At 42.6% G+C, this 19,358-nt stretch overlaps 1 protein-coding gene across 1 annotated transcript in view; it reads right to left on the bottom strand.

Annotated features, from left to right (window-relative positions):
* Positions 1-3,413: 3,413 nt before the first annotated feature.
* The window catches only part of runx1t1 (RUNX1 partner transcriptional co-repressor 1), a 58,715-nt gene continuing 42,770 nt past the window's right edge, over positions 3,414-19,358 (bottom strand). Inside the window, exons 6-13 of the mRNA XM_053447468.1 lie at positions 18,539-18,628; positions 14,444-14,625; positions 10,859-11,121; positions 10,073-10,158; positions 9,242-9,437; positions 8,811-8,879; positions 6,354-6,544; positions 3,414-5,405 (exon numbers count right to left, since the gene is read on the bottom strand). Of these exons, the coding sequence (XP_053303443.1) occupies positions 5,082-5,405; positions 6,354-6,544; positions 8,811-8,879; positions 9,242-9,437; positions 10,073-10,158; positions 10,859-11,121; positions 14,444-14,625; positions 18,539-18,628 (1,401 nt within the window). The 3' untranslated portion in view covers positions 3,414-5,081. The remainder of the gene's footprint in view (positions 5,406-6,353; positions 6,545-8,810; positions 8,880-9,241; positions 9,438-10,072; positions 10,159-10,858; positions 11,122-14,443; positions 14,626-18,538; positions 18,629-19,358) is intronic.

Consider the following 19,358-nt stretch of genomic DNA (forward strand, 5'->3'; position numbering starts at 1 on the left):
TGCCTCACTTGCAAAACGTTGACTGAAAATGTGACGTCAACATATTTTCCGTAGATATCATATTTAAAGGAGAGAAATGAAAGGGAAATATATATATAGTGCTCTGTTGAGGTATATATTGCATAGGGTTATGCTGCATGATATTTTCTCTGTGGTTTTTGGTTTAAACTGTACATACTGTACTGTGGGCAGTGTGTTAGAATGAGGATGAGGGAAACAGACAGTGAGTGGGAGGAAATTAAGAAGTCATCGGGAAAAAAAGGAGGCTACTATAGGCTTGTGTGGTATGAAGCCTTCCTCACCATGTCTTAAGCTTAAGTTGGAACGGGCTACAGAAGATTCCCGAAACACTACAGGAGTAAAGAGGTGCAAGGCCACCATACTGACAAAATTTAGGAATGGTGTATGTACTTAACAGTCTAGACAGACAGGCTGGGGCTAAAATGACAGGAATAGACCTGTAATAGGTGTCATCTGTGTAGGAGTGACATGAGTGGATAAATGGACATAAGTAGCATATATTACAAAGAAAAAGGGCCCCAGCATCGAGCTTTGGGGCACACCTATTGGGAAGGAATAGGTTAAGGATGTTTCCGTATGTATATATATATATATATATATATATATATATATATACAGGGACAGATAAAACCTTAGCTAAATAAAAGCAAAAGAGGCCAAGATAACCTGCCCACCTAAATACTTCTCACACCTCCAGTTTGTGATGTGGAATGTCTGTAAATGGTTTTAAAGCAAAGATTAGATAACCTAGATGACATCATCAGAGTCGTACACCTCACGACATGTAAACTGAACTAGGGCAGTGAAATGAATGGAGTGTACTGGCAGATACGTTGGTGTTGATCTGGATACTATCTATATCTTGGACACTGCTGCTGCAGAGAAAGAACAGGAGTCTCAAAACTTCGAGGCAGGTATTAACATATTTATTACACCGTAAAGAGAACAACAATACCAGAATTATACTGCAAAGTTTCACAGACTGACAGACCATAGTTTACAGCCCAAAAAAAGGAATAAAAAAAGAAACTAAAAGAAAAGAAAATCAACAAGAAACCACAGTTCTGACATAGTAGACTGGAAAGCTCTCTAGAGGACACTGACTCTAAGCGATGGAAAGACCGCTCAGCGTCAGCCTACCACTAACCTGTGGTTTTTATGTCTCAATTAAGTATTGCACAACAACTTCAAATCATTTGAACTCTTTTTTTTTCCACAATAAATTTTCTCAAGAGAACGTAAAAAAAACTCCCACCCTTTAAAGTTCAACTCACTCCCCCAGGTTTATGCTACGGCCTTTGCTGTTCACTGTTGGCCCCAACTCATTTCCCCAATGTTCCTTGTTCAGTTATAAATTTAAATAACATTTCCTCCTATTGTGAAAAAACCGGCATGCCTAAATTCATAGCCTTAGTCTTTTTGTTTCTTTGTTTTTTTTTATACTTTTTTTATTTTTTATTTTTATGAGGTTTTCCTTTTTGTGTATCCTCCTTTTGAATTTACCCCAGCTGACAAGCTGACAAGCACTTCAGCATGTCTTTACAACAGAGAAGAGAAAAGGAGAAAAAGGTGGAGGGGAAACGGGGGAGAAAGAGAGCGAGAGAGAAACAACATTTCTTATCTGTGACCTTAGCTCGTGTCATCGCAAGAGGAATCGACAACACTCTTTATTAAAATCAGCACAATTTTTTAAAAATCTGTTCAAACAATTCAAACTCTTGATGTACTCTAAAAACGCCACAGGCATAAAGGAACATAACAAAAGTTTATTTTTTTCACTTTTTTCTCATTTGTATTCATTTATGTTTCATTTATTTATGAGGTCTGCATTGTTACCAAGTAGTGATATGGTTTTGCAGCTGTACGAGCTTCGACTTTGGGTTTTTTATTTTCCTGTTCTCTTGTGCCCATTTGGTTTCGACTAGACCAGTATCAGCGCCGCGACTGATGCTCTTATCGTGCTGTAAGAGGTAGAGTGAGACTTGTTTGCCACCGAGGAATTTGTGGCAAAACACACATAGAGGAGGGAAGAAAGAAAAAACAAATATATAGAGCTTTTCAAAGAATCAGTGAGCAATAACTTGCATCTTCCTTTTTTTTCTTCTTTTTCTTAAACCCAGGTTTTGCCCTGATAATGATGACCACATGTTATTTGTTGTATACTTTCAAACACACTTGTGTTAAAACAGCTTGGCTGTCCCTTCACAGCTTCTGAGGAGTCGCGAGTTGGGTGTCAGACACCTTTTTGGATAGTTTAACCCTTTGAGAATGCAGTGGTGTAGTTTAGTCCGACAAAAAGAGAGGGAGAGATGAGGAAGTACAGAGGGAGAAAACTGCACAGAGCCTTCGTGGGCGTCCACTTGTTCCTTGAGGTCAGAATTTGTAACGCGCTTCTGTGTAGCACCAAGGTGTTTTGGGTGAAGAGCCTTTGTGTGCGTCAGGTTTAGGGCTCTCTTACTATGGATGAGAGGTTTGTTTGATTTACATTGAAGGTTTACAACAAAGCTGTGACTGATTATCTATCCCCAAGAAAGACATACTCTGATATAAATAAATATAAAACAGCTGTAAATGGGGTGGGTGTGAAAGCCCAGTCTCACATTCACCTCTTTTATAAATAAAGAACTTAACTGCTTAAAGTTAAAATGGGCACTTAATCTGACACTTGTGTAATGAGAAAATGCACAAACAAGATCAAATCAAATCCCCCCAAGAACTTACTTCAAAAAATGGTCACAGAAGTCGTTAGGGTTCCTGTCACATTGGTTATTATTGCTCCAGTTAAAATGTAACAGTGCTGTGAGACGTTGATTTATGTGTTTAATTCACACCTTCTCATTTCACAATGCAAGACGAGTGTGGTCGGTTTCCAGAAGGAATTCAAATAAACGATTTTATGAACTTAAAGTTTACCTTGTTCTGTGAACGTGAGAACAAAAGCTGCAAAAATAAATAACCAAATGTTTGTGAGAACAAACCTCTGTTGAAAATTGTTTAAATCAGGATTTTGGTCCTTGGTGTCAGTCTTTGGCTGTTTTTGGTGTTTATTATTATTTGTTTGTATCTCTTGTGTTAATACTGTGTGTTACCTGGTGCTTTGCAGTGTTAAAGCTGTCAATCGGAGTCTACACCTCTGCATTTGGAAAGTTAGTTTGTTAGTTTTTTTTCTTCGTTTTTAGTTTTTTTTGGTAGATTTTTCCGTTTTTTTCTTAAAAAATAACAAATATTTCACAAACATTCAGTAATGTGCATGCACTGTCTGTAACTGTAACTATAAAATAAAAAAAACAAACTATATGGCTGCTTTTTGTTAGCATATTAAGAATCAAACAAAGTGGGTTTGGTGATTTTACATTTTTCCAGCGGCCCCAGACCCGTCCCACCCACCCCTCCCAAAAATGGATTATGCTATCACTACGTACAAAATGGCTGAAGAGTTATGGCTCTATACCAACAACACAAGTATGCTGAAAAGAAGCATGCCAAAATAACCTCCGTGACAGTGCAATACATTTATGTATGTCCCTTGTACAAAACATTTAGGGTAGCATTCCGCGCAACATGCTAGTTCTCAGAAAAGATCTGGGTCGGACTCAAGTAGCAGCTCTGAGATATAGCTTCTGTCTTTTCTTGAGGACAAAGGGAAGTTAAACTTATAGTAACTACGAGGGATCTACCACCTACACACAGAACACAAAAGCAGCTTGGAAAAAAGATAACACTTCTTTTTTTTTGTCTCTTTTTGCACCAGCTAGAGAGAGGGAGAGCGAGAGAGACAGAGAGAGAGAGAGAGAGAGAGAGAGAGAGAGAGAGAGAGAGAGAGAGAGAGAGAGAGAGAGAGAGAGAGTTATGAAGGTATTTGAGTTGTGACTGGTTGAAGTACTATGCAGTGTCACAATTGTCCAACACATATACAATAAATAACCATTGATGACACCACTGGACAGAAGTCTTAAACACCATGACATCTATAGAAAAAGAACATGAAGAAAGATGAGAGAATGTTTTTTTTTCAGAGGTGAAGGGGAGAGTGTGGGGTGAGTGGTCACACTGTGGACTTTCGGATCCGTGTGTCCCGGTGTGCTGCTGTCCAGGTGATTTGACAGTCTCACCGGCGGGTTGATGCCTTCGCTTGCTGCTGGAGGAGCTTCGCCGACCCACCGAGCATGCACGTGTGAATTGGAGTCAGTACATCCTCCACATGTGCAGTGGGCAAAGTTTTTTGTATCCTTTTACATGCTTCAGGGAGACGGATTTGTATTTCCCAGCCCACTGACCTGGATATTATTACAAGTGAGAGGGAAATAACATTGGTTGAACAGCTGGCTCTGCTCGCAATCTGCCGCACATCTGCCCGTTTCATGGCAGTCTGTGGACCAGAGATCCAGTCCATCCCTCTCCCCTCTCCAGGCAGCAAATGTATTTATGTCTCCATCCGTCAGCGTCTTTCAGAGTTTTCTAAATCGAATTTCTTTCCTTTTCGAAGAATGCTGATGCCATCTTCCGCTAGCTAGTTATATTCCCTTGGTATGTCGTTTGGTAAATCGTCGTCTTGAGGTTGACTAGTCTCATGTCCCAGGTACAGGAAGTAATTAAGTGTTAATTCCAGGATGGAAAATAAAAACATAAAAAACAGGGAGGTCAGATATATACTGTTCTTGGGTTCACGGCTATCTCTGGTCAGTCTCATATTTACAGGAGAAAATAAGATAAGCTACAATGACAGCAACATTAACAACAACAGGCACAACGACAAACAGACAACAAGAAGAGCAAGTGTAACGACAAAAGGATGTCAATATTTAAATTCATTCATTCAAAACAAAGAATATCTTTGAGTTTCCTTAAAGTCATGGCAAGTCAATATGACCTGATTATGGACCTCCTCCTCCTCCTTCTATGACTACGCTGCAGGATAGGACAGAAGCATTGCCATCTCTCTCTGTTAGTCATGTTAGCTTAGCATCTTTGCAAGGCAATGTAGACAGTCATGCTGTGTGTGGGGTTGAGGGCTCTGAGCCCCTCCAGGCCTTCACGCCTCCGTCCTCTGTGAGAGTCTCTTAGCGGGGTGTGCCATCCAGGGCGGTGGAGGATGGGGTGCTGGGGGTGGATGAGCGAGGTGTAGCAGCAGGCGGGGTAGCAGCCGGACTCCCGGTCCCACTGCTCGGGGTGCAGGCGGATGAGCTAATGGGAGCGGGGGTCTCTGACCCGGGAACGCCTCCCTGCTGCTGGTTAGCCTGCTGCTGCTGCTGGGCCTGGAGGGTCTGGCCGCAGACGTGGTGGTGCTTCTCCCAGTCCTTGTGCTGGCAGAAGGAGCCGCAGTAGCGTGCTGTGTTGCACCCACTGCAAGTCTCACTGGCTTTGCGGCCACAGTTCCAGCAGCTCTGACAGACAGAATGAGACAAAGTTAACTAACACATAAAACAATCAACAATCGGACAGAATTGGCTGCTTGAGCACATGAACTTCTGATAATTGATGAAACTGTAATTTGTTTTATTTTATGTGTCTATTCACAGTTCGACGGCAAAATTAGCAACAGCTATCGGAGTGCCAGCCTGCACTCCCTGCTTTTACAACACTTAAGCTTAAAACAAAACCACAGACAGATCAAAAACCCATCTCTCATTACACTTAGGGCCTCTTATATATCTTAGAAACCGCAGGAAGAGCGCGCCGGGGCGGCTGCATATCCACAGGAAACAGGAGGACAAGGTTACAAACAGCTTCTAGAAGTTCTCCTCTGGGGCGCTTCTCTCTCATAAACATCACTCCTGCAATTAATGTCAGATGTGAGCCATACTTCCCGCTCGCTTAACTGATTAAACGTCAAGGTCTCCGATCGTGATTAGTAAATGAAAGCTCCTTCCCCTTTTCCTCTCAGATGAATTTTCAAAACATGCTAGCTGCTGAAAAATAAAGCGTAAGGAAGAAAGCGAGGCTAATAGATGCATGATTGACCTTGTGTTGCTTTATTCATCTACGGACTATAAACTAACCTTTATTTGCAGGAACTTAAAGCTGCAAATAATAAGCAGCCTCTTTAATATACTTGAAAGATATTGCACAGTGATTTATTAATTATCCTCTGTGTAATTTGGGAGTCAACAGAACAGCTGGCATCAAAAGTATCATCGACATTGAAGGAAGATGCGACACCATAACAAGACAAGAAGATGACATTGGCGGTACTGCACCTTGACGATTGGTTACCCCCGCCATTAAAAGGAACAAAGACAGAAGAAGAAGACGATGTGATGTGTTTCAAAGCTGAGGGCACAGCTTCTGATGTTGTGAAGCATCTGTGTGTGTGTGCGCGTCTGTGTCCCTACCTCGCTGGAGTCCTCCTGCTGGTTGATTACGGAGATGGCGTCGTCGGCCGCCTGCCGCTTGGCCTCGGCCACCGTGCGCTCCATCTTGGCCCGCTCGCTGCTGATCATCTCGTGAGCCTTGCGCTCAGCCTCCGTCACGGCCTTCTGCAGCTCTGACATGGCTTGACGCTTGACCTCATTCACTGCCTCCTCTGGAAAGAGTGGTGACACAGAGGAAGTCAAGCCTCCGGCACCTGCAACGTAGTTTGTGTCACATCATCCTGTCGTTTGAGCTTCATTTGAAATCAGTACACAGTCTCTCATGTTTTACCTTGGCCTAGGACGTCAATGTTACACTTTCTATATATAAGCATCTCTCACACAAAAAGGTAGAGCGGTTTGTTTGTTTTGTTCAATCCCATTCAAAACTACTGTGTCATAGTAGGTTTGAACAGAAAATTGTCACCATCACACAATTGCTTTTACAAATTTGTATGTAAATACAAAATCTGAGAGACGACACTTTGTAGTTTTGTTTTGACGAGGATGAGATATATTTCAAATGGCAAAGAAAACTACTTAAGCTATTGTAGTTTGTAGCTTTTTTTAATCCCCACATCTCATCTGAATGTTTACTGGGAAAATTAACACAAGACTCGGGATTTGCTTTAAATTATTCAGGTTTGTCAACCGACGTCCTCTCTTAAGCATCCACGCTTCTAATTAGGGAATTCTGATGACCGTGACTGGGGCATGTTTAATCACTTAGATTATCTAAAGGGTCAATATGTGATACTTTAATTAAAAAAAAATTTAAATAATTTTTATTTTAAGGAGATAAAAGAAGATTTTTTTTCTCTTTGAATTTGAAAAATATCCCCGAGACAACAGCACAAGCCAAATAATCCCAGGTAATCACTCTGAAAATGTGCTCATGAGCAACGTGTTATTTGAGACTTGTTTTGTGGAGTGAATAACCTTGCCGCGCGTGTGTTAAGCGGTGGAATTCCAGCCGCACACGTCAAAGCAAAAGGAGGGCTTTTTGTTTGCTCCCATCAAGCCTGTAACTTGACTAATTGTGTATGCAAATCAGGCAATTTATATTTAAATTATGCATTTCCATTGTGATCCCAGAGGCCCATGCGGTGAGGGGAAGTGGGAAACCGGTAGGACACCGTGCAAGGTGCTTGAATATTTAGCACCGACTGTAAACATTTTGCTCATTTAAAACAGATGTATTCACCGCCACACTCCATTGTGTTAAAAATCCTGTTTTGCAATCCTCCCTGGGTCACATTTAAATCAGTCACTCCTCAGCCAGAATATGTACAACTGAAGTAAAAGGAATAGTATAAATACTGAGAGGAACACAGGGAGGATTAAAACTGTCTGTCAACATTATGAAAATGTACTGAATAAAGAAATATACAGCTTTATATCTGATAAATATGCTTAACTTTACTTCATTTCCTTTGTGAAAATTACTCCTGTATTTCCAATGTAAAAACCGACAAGACAAGCAATGTGTGCCTTTCTCAAGACAATCATTTTCTATTCATCCCTACTGAGCTAAGTTTTTAAACCAGGGGGGGTTTTGTCTTTAACCTACTGTGCTGCTTGAAATCATGGAAATTGCCCTGGTGCCGTGTGATATATGCCGTGTGCATGGAATTGTGATTACACACCAAATGCCTTAGATGGAAGATCGATCAAAGCTGGTGTGGGGAGCAGAGCACTGGAGAGCAGGCAGGAGTCCCGGTGGTGATACTCAATTCAATTTAAATGCATATTACTTGTTCTGAGTATCTCACACATCATGCTTGGTCAAGCAAGGGGACAAATTCTTTTCTCCAAGGGGTTTAAAAAGCAGATATGCTGTATCACTGACGGTGAATATAAAATGGATTCCTCAAGCGTCCTACCCTCAGCGGGAAAAAAATCTTTCAGTTTTTTCAGGACAGCTATAATGGGGATTGCAGCTGTGCCCACAAGTTTTAAGAATGCTGTTTGTGTACACTAAAAATGTAATAGCAACTAATGAAAGCTGTTAAAGAAACAAATTAGTTTCGATACTTGATCTTAACTGGCTCTCCAAATTTGCATCGAAAATTTTACATCACTTTCTTAAATAGAATAGCTGCAGTGTTTATCGCTGAGGGGATTAGAAAAAGTAAAATGACACCAAATCTTTCTACTGTACGGTTAACAGCAAACCCACGGGTCCAGCTGTAATAGCCACTTAAGTCCTTTTTTTGACTAGCGCAATAAAATAATTTTATTACCTGACATCATATTTTGATGGCATTGAGTGTGATGGAGAAACTTTTTAAAATGTATATAACTTCCTACTGTATCAAATTTAAAAAGTAAACCTGGTACAGTGCTTACGTTTTGTAGATTACACTCTTGGTGGAATGCGATTTAAAAATAACAAAGAGGGGGATAGATGATCTTGGATGGCATCAAAGTGAAACTCACCAGCTTTCTTCCAAATCTCTTCCGGGACGTAGCCAGACACAGGCCGGTGCAGCAGCTCCCTGTGGATTTCTGGGAAGACAAAACCACACCAACAACTTAGCAAAGGTTATCAGAGACCGACCATTATTTGGCAAGACATAATGTAAAAGACTCTAGAACAAATCAGAGCAGAAGCTAGCAGCTCCTCTCTGTCAAAACATACACACTCTCATCTGTGTAAACAAACCGTAAAGGACCCAGAATTGAACCCTGGGGCACTCCACATTCAGGATGTACAAAATTTGGAAGAAAACTTAATTTTCATGTAGAATCCAAGCTATTTAAGTGAGAATGGAAATTAGTTTGGATCAGCTTATAAATAGTATTTGTATGTATATAAAATTGTTGATTTAATGATTACGTATTTAAGAAGAAAACTAAAAATCCCTTACCTGGTGTTGCATTTTCCTGTGCTGCGGGGCTCTGCTGCCTTGGCTGCCCACTAGTGGCGCCCTTCTTCAGCTCTTCAGCGTCGCTGTATCTTCGGATCCAGTAGTTGAGCTCCTCTCGGTCGGCCTCCTGGCATCGCCGCAGTACCGTGAGCGAGCGCCGTGTTTTCTCCACCATGTCCATGATACAGTTCAGCAGCTGGGGGGCGATAAGGAGCAGATGTGTCGCTGAGTTTACACATAGATGTGGATGGATTGATTGAAACAGTGGGGATGTGGTGGGTTTCATAAATTAAAGATAGAATCGTATTATGTTATTCTATTTAGTGGGTCACGAAATAGTGGATCACACCTTATGCTTAACTCAGCACTTCAGTCATTAATATATTGGTGTTCATGTGGATGGTTGATTAAGTTTCGATGTTATATTTCATATAGTTTGAACAGATAGAAAGTTACAGCTTCTTTAAAGTTAAACACTGACGATAAAAAATCAAACAACATTGCAGACAAAAAAAACATATTTACGTGCCAGCATGAACATATACAGCTCCACTCTATACAAAACGACTTTTGGACCATCAGTTGTGATTTACATGTAATTTTAAATCTTTATTTTGATTGATGTAATTAAACTTAATGTATATGGAAGTTAACACACAACACAGATTTTCACAATTTGCCACAAAGACTTAAACTTCAATGCACAGTGTCATACAGTGTATGACAGTTTCGCTCATTTGAAATAACTGAAACGAGGACCTAGGAGATCTCTGCTTCTTACAGAGACAGAACTATAGGGTATAGTAATAAAAATGTTATTACTTTTCTTACATGGTCAAGGTGCTTCCACTCCTCGGCCCACTCTCTGTCCGTCAGCCTGTGGTCAATCACTTCCTCCTGCCTGGTCCCTGCATGTACTCCTGTGAGAAAGAGAACGATGGACAAACAGAAAGAAAGATAAACAAAGGGTAGGTCAGTATGACACAGAGGATCGATGTAACAGTACGCCAACACTTGCTTTGCCCTCCCTATTCATCTATTCTTCATTCGGTCCCTGGTTGGCACTTTCCCTCCATCCATTTCTTTCTCTTTCTCCCCGAGGCCAGGGCTGAAATGACCGAGCTTCTAGTCCAATAAACATCTATCACAGGGCGAGACATGGTAAATGTCTCCTATTTTTAGAGAAGAGCCAAAGTCGTTATTATAGCTTCATCAAGAGTCGGTCTACACAGAGAGAAATGTCTCTAATAGGACAACACTCTGCCCAAATGTGCTTCTGCTGTGGACTCTCCTCCATCGGGTTTCTGTTTGTCACCATACAAACCATTATATATCAAGAACCAATAAGCTTCCACTGGGCTGAAGTGGATCCTGACTGATTATCATTGTAATAAAATTCCGATCTTGTTACACAAAGAAAAGAGAAGCTTGAGAAAAGATGTAAAATGATGTAACTGTTGTCAGTGCTTACATTCGTACACAAAATCCTCCTGGTTATAATACTGAATAGGAGCTTTGAGACTGTTCAGCATTGTGGGATTAGTTATTTATCTCTTCACACACACGTACACACACAAACACACAAACACACAAACACACCATCCCCCACGTCCTCACCGATGGACCTGGCTCTCTCCCGGACCTCCCGGTGGTTGGAGGCCGAGTGTCTGTAGTTGTCTCGGTAGTGATGGGCGATGGCCATGTCGTCCAGCCTGTAGTGCTGCGGGGGGACTGGGCCTGGGTGGGGCAGGCCGTTGGGCTGGTAGGAGAGCCCGTTGGATGGGCTGAAGCGCTGGGCGGGGCTGATGGTGCAGGGCCGTTTGTTGGGGTGAACGTCCGGGTGCAGGGCGCCATCTCGCTCGAAGCCATTTTCTTTGGTTCTGGGTGGAGACGGAGGAAGATGAGGTTTGAGTTTGTATTTCATTTTCTCCCCGTGAGGGACAATAGCTACATTTTTTACATTTTTGCAGGAATCCTGAGACAAAACCTACATGTAGAATTATATCACCATTCAACAACATAACTTGTTGCAAATAAAATTCAAGATCTAAATATCAGACCAAATATGGCTGAATTGTTTGCTGTTGTTTGCGATGACAGCTACAGGATTCTTGTGCTTCAATAGATGAGGAGGAAAGAAAAAGGGAATAAAAGAAGAGGAGTGGACAGGAGGACACAGTCATCACACAGTGTGATGTTGATATCCCACCTATTTTGTTAAAAAATAACTGATTCCAAATTTGTTTGTGCGCTATTACAGAAAAGAACCAAACATGTCATCACAACAACTGCGCCGGTCCTTTGTGATACAGGGAAGATTGGAATTAAATCTCAGACAAAGGAACTTTCATATAAAAGATTGTTTTTTGCAATCGTCGTGAAACCCTTTCATTGAAAACATGGCCATTCATATATACCCACACATACACGACTAAAGCTTGAATGTGTGTGTGTGTGTGTGTATGCTCACAAAAATCTCAGGTACACACATACATACTCACACAAGTAGCTTCCAGGGGATCAGGTGGATTTTTGTCAGCCTGCTTCCAAAGATTAATGTGGCCAGGTGTGTTTGTGTGTGTGTGCCTGCTTGCACATTTGTGTCCTTGTGTGTGTGTGTGTGTGTGTGTGTGTGTTCTTAGCTTTGTCGGTTCACAGTTAAATCTTGCCAACCTCCCCCGACTATCTGCAGTTTCCTCTCTCTCTCTCTCTTCCCCTCTCCTCTTCCTCTCCCTCTCCGATGAACAGATTGAACTTCTTAATGAGCTGTTTTTATGGGCTCCTAATGCTCATCCACAGCTCTCCATATGCTCTTTCCCTCCATCCGTCCGTCTCTCCCTGCCTCCCTTGACTCATACATCCATTCCTACCCCCCACACCCCCAACCACACTCTTATCTCCCTGGCTTTCCTGCTGCAACACTGTTTATATCTGCAGGCACTGGAGTACACGCAGGCACATACGCTCGCCGTCATGGACACAATGCCGTCATGTGTGCGCCCATAGTTTACCTACTGTAGATAAATACATGTTTTCTATTAAGGAGGGTGTGGATCAGGAGGTGGAGCAGGTCGCTCAGTCACCGGAAGGTCAGTGTCCTTGAGCAAGGCACTGTGGCCACGTCCATACTACTGAACAATTTTACAATGACACAACTGCTAAACAAGCTTTGATTCAAGCATGTGAGGTCACATGATATGCTTTCAGATGTGTTAGAACGAACAGGGATTAAAACGGATATGTTGCCTAAACGCTTGTGTGGACAGAGATTGTTTTAGTTTGATAAATCATCTTCGTATGTAAGTAGCCTGAGACCCTTATTGTCTCAGAGTGTGAATATGGTGAAATAGTGTCGGACAATATATAAAGGCACTGTATGAATGAGTGTGAGGCTTCTTGACAAGATGGAAATTGTTTCAGAAACAACTTACCAGCCCGATCTGTAATGCTCTAAAATACGCTACATTACTCTGAGTTTACCATGCAGGCCTTCACAGTACACAGTAATTTGTGCACTCGCAACTTATATAAAAAATATCGGCTTTTGTTAGAGAACTTATAGAACACACTATACGGGTATTTATCTTTCACTTAAGCATATTGTACTGTGATATTCCTGCTCTAGTTTCTGCAGTGCACAGTATTAATGAGGAGCCATTGACGGTGCAGTGTTGTCTGTAATTAAGGATTCCCATTCAGATTCCAGTATTCTGAACCAGGGCTCCAATAAGTGGGAATGCGCAGCAGAGGTAAGCAGAAAGCAGAGGTGCTTAGCCAGCCGTATTGGTGCTGGAGCCTCATCTGTATGTGTTATCAGCCCATCTCCCTAGGCTCACACACAACACACACACACACACACACACACACACACACACACACACACACACACACACACACACACACACACACACACACACACACACACACACACACACACACACACACACACCAAACTGTACAAAGGTGTGCATGAACCCTCCTTACACTTTCACACTGGATAGTCAATTCCTGTACACACACACACACACACACACACACACACACACCACATCTTCTCACTGAATACAGATGCCTACTTACTTTTCCCTCTCCCCCCATATATTCTCTCCGTCTCTCACACATTTACACACACATCTCCCCTAAGCTCGCTCCCCTATGCACCAGACGGCCTGCAAATATGCAGGTTTTACAGAAAAACTCTGCCTTTCTGACTGTTGGGGGAAAAAGAGGTGAGAATTATTAATATTGCGTTCAGCTTTTTTGTCCCTCAGCAGATATAAAAATTACATTTTCCTCTCCGCTGCCTGTATTAAAATTTTTAGACCCGCAGGAATTACTCTTTATTTCAGAAGACCTGGGACACATTGTACTTTGCAGCAGAGGCACAAACTCACAACAAATACTAACACACTTTCTTTCTAAGAAGTTAAGGCTTAATAAAAAAGTACTTGTATGAGTTGTGCATATCTAACAGCAAAGGTAAAAATCGGGATACAGATTCTTCAGTTATGTTTTTGTCGTGTTGCACATTTTTTACCACACAACATTCACTGCGGCCTGGGAATAAGCCACAGGGTCTTAACCATGCACAAATATTTTACGTCGGTCTGGAAGTATTTCTGCTTGTTTTCATTTTCTGCTGCTTCGGGGGGGAGACTGTTGGAGAGAGGACAAAACTCGTTTACACTGCTGCGTGTTCCTGGAAGGCAACATCTCACCAGTCGTCCATTAGAGCTGGGAACATTGAGTCATAACCCAAGTCCATGACAACAAATGATTGTAATGATCTGGCGGGGGGGCCTGACTTCAAGCATGGAAGTAAATGATCATTTAGAAATCTGAATCATACACAACCCAGGAAGTGCTCATACACCCACACTTTACATTAAGACATGGCTGTCGCCTATCTTTTTTTCTGTCCTCAGGGTGTGTGTGTGTGTGTGTGTGTGTGTGTGTGTGTGTGTCTGGGTGTATCCAGGTCTTTCCTATCTCTTCCTCTCCTCAGTTCTGCTCCATTAAACCCAGGAGCTGGCAGCCGAGGTGTCCAACGGAGCACGTCATGAGGCCTGGTGGCTCTCTGACAGACTCTTCCCTCATATACATGAACACATTACACTACTGCCTTGTTCTAACCCAAAATTAAGATTCCCTTGGCACCACAATCCAATTTCCAAAGTGCCTCAGACTTCCCGATTCACCCACCTGTCTGGCGTCCTCCTCTTGCCGTTCTCGTTGACGTCCATTAGGAGTTCGGAGGAGTCCACAGGGGAGGTGGTGCTGGTGTCCAGCAGCAGCTGCTCGTGCTGGGCCAGGTACTGGGCCGGGTTCTGCTTGGCCAGCCGGGCACAGTGCAGCAGCTCCCTCTGGAGAAGCGGCAGGTTGGCCTACAAAGAGAAACAGCACTGGATTATTAGCGGAAAGTGTTTGCTGTATAGGAAAATTATTTGTACTAAAATATCTTGTGGCCACATCTTGTAGTGAAAACATAGCAATGGAACTTTAGAGATAAAAAGGCAAATCCATTGTGCATAGCCACAAATTTATGCAGAAGTTATTAAGTCAACTAACGCTGTGATATGAAGAAAAATACACTAAACAAAATATAAAAAAGGTTATTGATTAAAGATAAAATTAATCAAACTGGTGCAACTCAAATTGTAAAGCTCTACAAAATGGAATTAAGGTTATTTTTGAGAAATAGTGCATATCTGATAACACATAAAAACGTTACCATCAGTAGGACCATAAGGTACAAAGCTCCCAGACAACATGTTATTATAGTAATATATATTTATATATATAAAGATGTTTTTCTACAGTTATTTTGTTCCGAATACATCAATTTGAGGTAACAACAGATCCATTTCCTCCCTGTTATCCGACCCCTTGTTTGCTCATTACCACTGAACCAGGACCACTTCCTGTGATCTCAGGTGCATTAACACTTTCTCTATACGGTGGGTCCACTTTTTCTTTTCTTTTTTACAGAAGCAGCAGCGATTTTTCCATCTCTTTGACATAACAGGGGGGTCCGCTTTCTTGTGCGGAGTTATGGGTCATGCAGGTACGCGAGTGTGGACTTCAAACACGTCTGATGGGGGGGGGCGTTTTGAGGCAACGAGATGAAAGCGTTGCGTCAGGCAGGCTCAGAACGCGAGTGGGGGGCTATTTTGGCGGAGGTACATCACAGGAGCCCTTTGAGGGGCCATCTTTGTAAGTTTCAGGTCCGTTAATCTTTGTTTTGTCCTCAATACCATAATCTCTCTCTAAGTCTCCTCCTTATTTTCTACTTTCCTCCTTTTCTCCAGTTTTGTAATCCTCTCCCTGATTTAGGATTTCATTCACTCCTTCATCCTTTTCTTTCCTCTTGTCTCGCATTATCTGACAAATTTTGTCTATTCAATCTAATCTTTGCCGCCTACAAAAATAAAAACTCACAAAACACAACCATGATTTCTGTAGTGGTATATATGTTTCATCATCACAAAGAGAAATATCTCTCCAGTAATTGGCTGTAGAGGAAATGCCAAACACTGGCCTTCACTTTACCTGCCTGAGTTAATGGTCCGTTAATAGTTTATGATCGTAATTACCCTCGGAGAAAAAAAGCAGCATAAAATAGATTGCTTTGACCCCGGTGAACTCATCTTTCATTAATTAGAGGTCATCCTAATTGCCAGAGATGCGGGATGCATTAACAAAAAGACTGAGTCAAGGAAAGCAGACCGCTGACGAGACCGGATCCTTTTTTCACATGACAAAGAGCCGAGATCTGCTTCTGTGCAGTCACAGTAACCAACATCTAGTTGCATTAAGGGAAAAACCTCAAGTAGTGTTCGCTCAGCGGCTGAAATCTGCTCCGGATGATTTATTGAGAAAATGTTGGAACCGTCACTTTGTCAAATGGAGCCAAAAAAGAAAATCAGAAAAAATGCCGTGCACAGGATGAACTGCATTTAATCATCTTTCTCTCACTGTGTAATTTGCTGGAGAATCGCTCCTTTGAACGTCTGGATTGTCCTTTTTTTTCAATTATTTCCTATCACCACCCGCTCTTGTGCTAAATGTGTTTATTCCTCCGTGTCGCAGCACGTCTCTCACTCTAGCACAAGAAAAACAAACCGCTCGACGGCCAAGACGGGAACGAAAAAAATCACAACTTGAAAAAACAGAGACAACGCAACGATACTTCTGAAGCCAGTTGTCTGGTGTGACGGGCGTCCCGCCAGCCCATCACGTCACTGGGGCTGTGCGGTTTATGATTGCCTCCTTCCAGTAAAGAGTCCCAACCAATTTGTGGTTTCGTATTAAGAGAAGGGGGAAAGGAGTTGAGTGGGATGGGTGGGTGGGTAGGTGGGTGAGGATGGTAGAGGGGGGGGGACTGGAAGGGTCGGCTCAGTCTAGCATTAGCGGAATGAAAAAGTCTGAGCCCTGACACGCATTGTTGCAGCTGTGCTTTGACGCACCTATAAAAGCCCCCCCCCCCACACCTCCAACCGCTCGCTGCTACCATATGGTAGCTGGCATTAAAGGCCCCGCAGTGGGAAGACACTAAAATTAGACTGGGGAGAGAGAGAGGCAGAGAAGGAGCGAAGGAGGAGAGAAAAAAAAGAAAAAGAAAGAGTTGCATCTTTGATTCCGCAGCCATCCCAGTGATTCGCTAACCATCTGGCGAGGGGACGAGGAGGGAAGGAGGGACTGGAGGATGGATGGATAGAACGCGGTGGATAAACAGATACAGGAATGGGATACAGAGAAATCAGGAGGTGAGTTAGGAGGAAAGATGAAGAGATGAAAGAAAAAGATAAGGGAAAGTAAGGGAATGACGTGAATGAGGGTAGAGCGAGGACACACACTCCCTCTTTGTGTTGTTAACAGCCAGTAATGGAGGTTCTAGTGGGACCCATTTCTACCCCCCCGCATCCGAGCAGGACCTCGGTGGATAATATAAGCTTGTGAATGTCAGCTCACACGTGCGCACATCTGCATATTCACACACACCAGATATTGCTCAATGTCTTGTCTTCTAAAATTACATTTGCTTCACGACTGTCACAAACGGAAACGGCAGCGTACGGAGGGACAGATAAGAGATGGAGAGAAGATAAAGAGGAATAAAGAGAGCGGAATGAAGAAGAGGATTGAAAGGAAACTGAATAAAAAAAAATGCGTAAGCCTTTTAAATCATGCTGACTCTCAGAGTGCGCTCCCACTTGACACAAAATGGTCCCCGTTTCACCCGATATAGAAAAACCAACATCCCACTTCATTTATTCTCTCCGACTGGAATAAAGAGACGTGAGGTGCACTGCTGAGTGAATGAAACAAGGTGAGTGGCAACGAATGGGCTGAGGCAAGGTCACGACTGGACGCTCAAGAGAGTGCTCGGCCCTCTGTAATGTACCTTGTTAATGGCTGGAAATGGGAAATACGCGCTGAAAATGTGGCTTAGTGGGATGAAGAATCGATGACAAAGCCGAGGAGAAAGAAAAGAAGGAGGCTGGAAAGCGAACACAAGAAAGGGGACGTTGTCCTCGTGCCAAACCCACACCGCTCTGTTCCAGCACATGTTCAGCTAAGTTTCCTCCTCCAAAAAAAAAACTACTTCTTTCCAGTTCAAACAGTGAACAGATAAATTATAGTCGGAGGAAGAAGTTGCCAACTCTAGGTTTAAAAAGAGGGAACTACAAAGTGTGACTTGTGTATTTCATTTAGAGGAGAGGCTAAAGCTGATTTCAGACATGCAATGACATCTGGAGATATTCCTGAAAATATCCAGAGGGGCTGTGTTTGAGAATGCACATGTCCGAGTCAGTTGCTCTGGATATTTTCCGGAACTGCTCTTGCCAGGCGCCTTGGTAAATTGTCTGGAAAATGTCTGAGTGAGTCCGTGTGAGGATACAGGAGGAAGACGTCCAGGGAATTCACAGCGAGCGAGTGGACACGGACACAGATAGAGGACCCAGATGAAGATGTCAACATGATTCAAGAGTTTTCGGGAATGTGGCCCGACGCCTGTGTGGATGTGCTCTCATCTGAATACTTCTGACATTTTCCTGATGTTGTGAACGTATCATTTTCTGGACTTTTTTGTCTGAACAACTTTTTTGTCCTGAACAACATTTTAAATTATAAAGATAAACAGGAAAAAAACAGGTTACAGATAATTATAAGAGAGAGATAAAGAGAGACCCTAAAAATAAGGAGTAAACTGGAATATAAATATCACGTGCTGCCTAAATGATTTCCAGATTTGGTTGATGAGGCAGACTATGAATGTGTACTTTGAATGTGTACCTTCAGAAAGGGGATGACAAAGGGTCGCAGCGGGAAGTTGGTGGCTTCTTGGAGCTTGGAGTGAAATTCTTCGATGGTTAGCGTGGAATTCTAGAGGAGGGAGAGAAAGAGAGAGAGAGAGAGAGAGAGAGAGAAAACACATGAATCCATGTGGAAGGCATTAGGTGATAATATTACTTATTGGAAGCTAAGCTATATCCTGGCCTGGAGTGAACGTTTTTTTTCTAATAGGAAGCACATGTGCAGGCCACAGTGAAGAGAGCCGCGGAAAGCAAAGACACACATCTCCTGCAATTAACAAAACAAATAGAAACGCAGGAGTCACATCTTTGAAAAACATATGGGTTCATTTTAAACCAAGTATAATCTTTTGGAAAAACATGTATTTCATAATGACTGTTTGTGGACTCCATTATTGTTTTTTGATGTGTCTAAAAATGTAATGGCAGTTGCGGGCTTTTCAGTCTATTTTCACATTAGCACACACACACACACACACACACACACACACACACACACACACACACACACACACACACACATGTTTTCTGTTGGCGTACATGTAATGGCATCCTTGTCCTTATCAAGCCAGTCTATGAGAGCCTGTCACACTGGTCCTCGCCTGTGTTACCTCAGACTAACTGTCTCCACCAACGTGACTGAAATACCTGCGTGAAGTGGAGCAGGCAGCAGACAGGGAGCTGGCTTGTATATTTAGCGTGTGTGGTTACAAATAGGAGACGTGTCCGTGTATGTTTTTTAAAAGTGGGGTTATAGATTTCAGTTTGTCAGGCCCCCCCCCCCCCCCCCCCCCCCCCCC

This window comes from Pleuronectes platessa, chromosome 18 (genome assembly GCF_947347685.1).
Source record: "Pleuronectes platessa chromosome 18, fPlePla1.1, whole genome shotgun sequence".
In the NCBI taxonomy this organism is placed as follows: Eukaryota; Metazoa; Chordata; class Actinopteri; order Pleuronectiformes; family Pleuronectidae; genus Pleuronectes; species Pleuronectes platessa.